Source organism: Carcharhinus amblyrhynchos, chromosome 2 (assembly GCF_965287045.1).
Source record: "Carcharhinus amblyrhynchos chromosome 2, sCarAmb.v2.hapA, whole genome shotgun sequence".
In the NCBI taxonomy this organism is placed as follows: Eukaryota; Metazoa; Chordata; class Chondrichthyes; order Carcharhiniformes; family Carcharhinidae; genus Carcharhinus; species Carcharhinus amblyrhynchos.
Window position 1 is genome coordinate 74,865,497 of NC_137325.1, and position 7,654 is coordinate 74,873,150.

Below are 7,654 nucleotides of genomic sequence, written 5' to 3' on the forward strand. Positions count from 1 at the left end.
TAGTGCTGGGGAAGTGCCTGCATAGTGCCAGGGGCAATTATGGGGGGGAGAGGGGTTGGTGGTGTTGCATGGGTTTCTTTTTGGGGGCAGAGTGGCAGTTCTATTTTTATTTTTTGTTAAAAGAACACCCCGATACAAAAAGTAAAAATTGACACACTCACGCATGCAACAACTGAGGCATTACCCCAGTCACCTCCCCAGAACTGCCAGAGTGGGCAGGGTACCACCTGAGCATGACCCCAATCTTATAAAACCTTGCTGTTGGGGCAGGCTCATTCAGAGCCAGGATAACATGGTGGGACTTGCCCCTTAACTTGTGTCATTGCCCCTTTTGCCATTTAATCTTTCACACTATCACAGATCTCTTTTGATCTACCTCTGTACTTGCTTAAAATCAATTTCATCTCTAATAAATGAAGAAAAAATACAGCAGAAGAAACAATCTTTGGGGCCAATGGCTTCCACCCATTTTTCCTGCCTGCTGCGCCCACTCTGCCTAAAATTGAGAAAATTCCATCCATTTGTCTCCCTCCCTACAGATGCTGCCAGACCTGCTGAATATGTTTAGCATTTCCTCTTGTCATTTCAGATTTCCAGCATCCACAATATCTTGTTATTGTATTCTGTAAACATAGTCACACACAAACTAATTTCTCATATATGATATCATTTACAAGTTCATTAATATATAATGAGATAAGCTGGATATTTTCCTGATGTTAAAGGCTATATGGTATTCTGAACAAGAGGAGGATGTATAAGGAGCTGCAATTGATGTCACAAATCGTATTATTCACGTATCCCTATGTGCACTTCTGGGATTCATAATTACTAGCTGTAAAGTTGTGGTTCTCGCATCAAGCACGGAACCTGATGGGATGTGTGGCAGGGTAAGCTAAATGAAGCAACTAGTCTTTTCTTGCCCAATCCATGTATACTTTTACAACATCAGCTGGAGAGGATTCAATGAATAGACTAGATTGTTTCACCAGATATTGTAATTCTTGACTGCCAAATGTAGAAGAATGTCAGAAAGATAGAAATTAAAGCAACAAGAAAAATATAAAATATAGCAAAATATTATAAAAATAGTAAAACTGTTTCAGAATAAATCTACTGTTTTGGGTCACTTTCCACATTCAGTTTTAGACTAAAGGATCTCTGTATTCATTATTAAGAGTTAACAAGGTATCTTTGCTTTATAGATGGGAAGCTGAAAACTTGGGTTTATGGTGTGGCAGCAGGAGGTTTTGTCTTAATAATCTTCATTGTCTCTATGATCTATCTAGCCTGGTAAGTTTGTGGGAGTGCCCCATGCCATCGAAACATATAGGCATAGCAATTATACTGGAGGGTATCCGCAGAGTTAAGTGAGAGGACTGTATATGTGTGCAAACTACTGAACTTCACACTTTATTACAAGTAATTTCCCTTTGAATATATAACCAAAATGCTACTGAGAGCTGGTTGAAGCCTTTTTGTGCTGTACAACTTTCTGAATTGTGAATCGCCTTCAAATCTGCAGATTAAAAACTGAAGTCTGCAGACTGAATATTTCAATGGTTTAGTATCAAGTCAAACTTGGAAAAAAATCTACTGTTGTGCATTTACTTTATCTACTGATTTAACTTTCTGCCCACACACATCATCGTTATTGAAGCACTTCAAAAAGTCATGGAACAGAAGGCTCCTGCTGAATCCTTGCTAAGCTCCAAACAACTATTACACTAAATAGCATATGTCACCCGCTCTGCTGCAGGGTGTGTGGTCAAATTGCTTTTAAGTCAAAAACAGCTTCAGAAAGTAGTTCCAAGTGCATTTATCAGCATGATGAAAGAAGTCTTAAGTTTCCTCCAATGCAAGTAACATCTTTTAACTTTTTTCTTCCCTTGCATGTGCTAACAACTAATTGGCATTTAAGGTTTTAACTGATATCTTATTGACATTATGGTGTAGTGCTAGTTCGAACTTGTCATTGTTTGGCCAGGTATCAGTATTATACTTCCATACAGCTGACTGCCGCTCCTACTTCTTATGTCATTATGTTCACTTTCCTCAAGAAATGACATGCAATTCCAAGCTTCATCTTTCAGTATAGATTTTTTAAATTGGTTCAAAGCTCATTGTAAATACAACATGATAAAAATATCCTTTTCATTGCCAGATTCTGAAACACATCAAGCCAAGAATGGTTCTGCTGAAATGAACATTCAAAATTTTGTGCAGTATTTTGTCACACTGAACAAGTCCTGGTTTTAGATTACATTTCGGACTAGTGTTCAAAAAAAGAATATTTTACATTTCTTGCACATCACTGCTCATCTGCATGACAAGTGAGACTGCTGTGGTATAGAACACGTTTATTCATTGTTCCTACTTATATCTATCATTTTCTGTTCAGATGTTGAAGAAAGCAAGATGCTGTAGCTAGCTATCCACATTCAGTCCTCAGCCTGGCAGAGATCATTATATATAAATCTGCTTTTGTGAGCATGATGATTATTACCACTCCAAACTCAGGAGCATTAAGGCCATTTAGCTGACCTGAGGATTAAATCTAAAACATGAATTTGTGTGCATTGTAAAATTATATGACAAAGGTATTTTGTGTGCTAATTATAACTTGAGTCTTTGTCCTCTTCTTTGTAGCAAAAAACCCAAGAAACCACAGAGAAAACAAAATAATAAACTGAAACCATTGACCCTGGCTTATGATGGAGATGCTGACATGTAGTCTCCCTTGTTGCTTGAAGATCTTTCCCAGTCTTTCTTAATTAGTGTAAGGTATAACGTGCAGTACCGTATGTCTGGTCTACAGTCCTTTAGGGAATTCTGAGACAGTTTGTCAGATTCTATAACACTGTGACATTTTTACAAGAAGATAGATGGAAAAAATATGCCACAAGTTGTCATTCTCAGTATAAGTATAGGACATCAAATGATACAGCTGTCTATTTTTAGCAAGCTAAAGCTATGAAATGATGCAAAAGAACTATGCACTCTCCAGCGCACTAAAAGCAAATTTTGCTTTTATTTGACTAAGATGTTAAGGCATTCATTGCATTATAATCCAGAAGGAAAGCTGAACTTTATATTAATTGCCTTTTGTCTAATAATTATATATCAAATACAAGAATGACGGTCAGAGTGAGAAAGTTATCCAACTATAACAGGAGTCATCTGAAAAACTGACGACTGCTCACAGACCTGATGGCACACTTAGCAGAAAGAACAGACTTGGTGGATTGAGAACTTAAAACTACGAACCGCAGACCAGAGCTGTTTCAAAGTGATAACTTTGCAATGCAAATGCACAAAGGATGCAAAATTATACTTCTATCAACTTTCATGCGACTGTAGATGCAGCAATACAGAATAATATATACGTGCTTGGCGATAAGTCAACGGTAAGAGCAAGAAGGACAACTGAATTACTAGAGTTTGTCAAAAAGCATGATCCTCAAAAACTGCAAAGTGCGATAGTAAGAAATTCAAATCAAAACCATTCACCTGGGAAATTGAAATCTTAAGTATTAACAGGCTAAATCGTTTCCTTCTTTCCTTCCATGCATTACTTATGAGGCTGTATATGTATTTCCAACAAGCTAACCAGTTACTCCAGTACCTATTGCTGCTGAAAATACCCAATACCTAACCATTAATGTTGCAAATTATAATCTTGTTTGTTCCACCTAATAAAATGCTTTCTCAGAATGGCCAGTAAACTACGGTCTGCAACACTTGTTAAAATGTGAGGCACTTCTTTGCACTATATTAGTGCTGCATGATATGCACTTAACCAGTCATCACCTTAGAAATAGCCCCTTTTTTGCAGAAGTGTCTCATCTCCGTAATATAAGATAGATAGTTTGAAAAGGAGCAAACTAATATTGTTTACTCATGGATTGCAACAGCTCTGTACTGTGGCAAAATGAAATCAGAGTATTTCAGTTAGTGTATGTATATACATATGTGTCTATAGTCACTGCAGCTATTTTGTAAAGTGTATCGGTGGTCAGTATAGTTGCAGTATTTATAGGCATCTAGTTGAATTTTTTGAAAAATGTAATCGTTCTGATCTTATGTGCTTATGTTGTGCGAACACTCCACTAGCTGTTTTGCTAGTTCAATCTTTTTATACAGTTTTCTGTCGCTCTTTTTAAAAGGGTGACATATTTTGGCTACTTTATTATCATTGCCAAACCTGAGGAAGAGCAGAAACTGCAGTTAGCATACAAAAAGCAGAAATCCCAATCAATTCTAATTAACACAGCCAACTGGTAGAAAAATCCAATGTTGCCATACACTTCATTTCTTTGCCTGAGCAAATTACAAAATGTGAGAATAAGTATCCATTTATTATTGCTACATTCCTGTTTGTGTAAAATGTGTTTATTCGATCATTCTTATACAAAGTGAGCAAGAATTACTTTTCAGGAAGAAACACAATCAAACAAAGTATTGAAGCATTTTAAAAATCACACTGTTCATCATTGATCTAAGTGACTCAGCATTTTACTATTTTCTAAAATGTACTCTTGCAGCAGCATTACATTTTCCAGGAAAAATTAACATTTTAAGTAAACAAGCCTATTTGTTTGTTTCACGGTAATGAGAGCATACTTTTCCTATCAGACCCTGAAATGAATTGCTGAGACAAAGTAACTGCGAATTGTTAGATCATGCTATATAATGTGCCCAAGGAACAGGATTGTTTACAATCTGAAATTATTTTAAGGCATTGGGAACTTTACTTCTGTTACAGTTTGTTTTTACCTTTTACTGTATATTTAGTATGAGTGGTCAGTGTGCTGACATCTGTCACCTTGCTTAAAACAGTTATCAGTAAAGCGATTCCATTGCTCATGAAATTAAACTCATTACTGTTTCTCTTAGCAGTTTATATGCATGCTTTGAATGAAGGTAGCATCTGCCAAAAGAATCTGTTTCTCTTTCATTCCAATGTGTTACTTTTAATTTGTAGATAAAGGCATTTTTTTTTATTTTTTAAATTATGTACATTTTCTTTTTTAAAATTAAAGAAATGTTTATGTATACCTCCAAACTTTTGCAGGGAGGGAATAAATCCAAATTTTATTGAGTAATAATTATATTTAAAACAAAGATGTGGCACATGCTTTATAGCAGGTTACTGTTTGATAACATTTATTCTACCTGAAACATGAAATAAAAAATTATCAAGAGTTTTCGTGTGCATTTTCATTAATCTTAACTGAGCAGATATACGTAACATTTAGCAGCTTTATAGCCAAATACAAGAAATAGCACCTTTGCTACCAAGCCCTATTCTTTTGCATATTAGAATCTCACACCATAGCTTTGTCAAAAATTCCAGAGGTTGAGCATCAAAAGCCATTTACACCATTGCTGTAGGCAAAATTACAAGAGTGGCCAGGAGAACTCTTGCAAAATTTATTACTAAAGTTAATTTGCCATTGATGCTCATAGGATTCCAACCCACCTCAAATAATTAGATCTTTTAAATCCAGAAACTATTTTGAATTATCCAGTCATTTGAATTCAACACCATAACTGACACAACAAGGTGATAATTTAGGGCTTGGCATTCATTGCTTTACAGCACCAGGGAGATCTATTGCTGCTTTGTTGGGGTATATGTCACCCGCTGCTTCCCTGCGGTGATAAGTTAACAATTCAAAGAAACAATTCAAAATGTTCAACAAAAATACAATCCAATTAAAAAAAAACAGAAGCTTAGCAAGAGAGATTCATTCCTGACTTACTACAGAAGAATCATATGTGTTTAAAATAGAAGTCTATAGAATTTCAAAGAATAGGAGCAAAGTAACCAGCAAAGGAGTAGTAAAAAAAAGTTAGGAACCAGGAATATTAAAAAAAAGTAAGAACTTTCGTAAGTAGAGAATAAGGAAGCAAGCAACTGAAGTAAACATTGGTCTCTTTGAGACAGATGAGAGAAATTATCATGGGGATTGAGGAAATGGTAAAGACATTGAACAAATGCTTTGTATATTTTTTCACAGTAGAAGAAACATACTACGTGCTAGAAATAAAGAAACCAATATGAGTGAGGAACTTGAAGTAATCAACAGTAACAGACAAAAAGTATTGGAGAAACTTGGACTAAAATCTAATAACTTACTTGGACTTGATAGTCAACTTTCTGGGATTCTAAAAGAGATATTGGGTAATGTCCAAAATGTGCTGGACTCTAGAATGATTAAGTTAGTACATGTAACTTCAGTATTCAAGAAAGCAGGGAGGGAATAAGCAAGGGACTGCAGGCCAGTTAGCCAGTCACCAATCATTGGGGAAATGCTGGAATCTATTATTAAGGGAGCCAGAACAATGCATTTAGAAAATCATTGGATAGTCAAATGAAAGAGAAATTATGGTTTTCAAATTCAGAGTTTTTTGAGAATGGAATAGATAATAGAATAGATAAAGGGAGCCTAGTAAAAGTTGTGCTCTTAGATTTTGAAAGGCATTTAATAAGATTTTACGCAAAAGGTTAATGCACAAGTCATGGATCATGGAGTTGTGGGGGGGAGATAATATATGAGCGTGGCGAGAGGCTTGGTTAATGAACAGGAAGTATGGATAATGGAACATTTTCAAATTGGCAGGCTCTGACCAGTGGAATGATCAGTACTGGGGCCTCAGCCATTTACAATCTAAATAATTGACTTAAAACAAAGTAATACATTTCAGTTTGCTGATGCTACAAATCTAGATGAAAATGTGAGGATGAGTTGCAAAGGGATCTGACTAGCTTAAGGGAATAAACAACAGAGAGGAAAGTGTTGGGAAGTGTGAGATTATTCACTTTGGTAACAACATAACATAAGTAGTAGGAGCAGGAGTAGGCCATCTAGCCCTTCGAGCCTGTCCCGCCATTCAATAAGATCATGGCTGATCTGAAATGGCTCAGTTCCACTTGTCCGCTTTCTCTCCATAACCCTTAATCCCCTTGCCTACCAAAAACCTATCTACCCGTGAGTTAAATATATTTAGCGAGGTAGCCTCCACCACTTCAATGGGCAGAGAATTCCAGAGAGTCACCACCCTTTGAGTGAAGAAGTTCCTCCTCAACTCCGTTCTAAACTGCACCCCCCCCCCCCCCCCCTCCCTTACCTGCCCTCTAGACCTGCTGTCCTTTGAGCGGGAAGAATCTCTCTACCTCTACCCTATCCATCCCTTTCATTATCTTATACATCTCTATAAGATCTCCCTCATCCTTCTAAACTCCAACAAGTTCAGATCCAGTCTATTTAGTCTCTCTTCATAGTCTAACCCCCTCATCTCCGGTATCAGCCTAGTGAACCTCCTCTGCACTCCCTCAAGGCCAAAATATCCTTGTGCAAGTGTGGTGACCAAAACTGCACACAGTACTCCAGCTGCGGCCTCACCAGTGCCCTGTACAGTTGCAGCAAGACCTCCCTGCTTTTATATTCTATCCCCCTCGCTATAAAGGCTAGCATCCCATTCGCCTTCTTGATCACCTGCTGACTGGGTTTTTGCAACTCATGCACAAGGACCCCCAGGTCCCTCTGCACCATAGCATGCTGCAGCTTTTCGCCCTTTAAATAGTAATCCTTCCTACTATTATTCCTGCCAAAGTGGATAACCTCACACTTGCTAACATTGTACTCTA

At 37.1% G+C, this 7,654-nt stretch overlaps 1 protein-coding gene across 1 annotated transcript in view; it reads left to right on the forward strand.

The window, feature by feature from the left end:
* Window positions 1-5,179, forward strand: part of LOC145355412 (thrombospondin type-1 domain-containing protein 7A-like) — a 429,239-nt gene extending 424,060 nt beyond the window's left edge. Inside the window, exons 27-28 of the mRNA XM_080207485.1 lie at window positions 1,206-1,293; window positions 2,650-5,179. Of these exons, the coding sequence (XP_080063611.1) occupies window positions 1,206-1,293; window positions 2,650-2,734 (173 nt within the window). The 3' untranslated portion in view covers window positions 2,735-5,179. The remainder of the gene's footprint in view (window positions 1-1,205; window positions 1,294-2,649) is intronic.
* The last annotated feature ends 2,475 nt before the right edge of the window (window positions 5,180-7,654 follow it).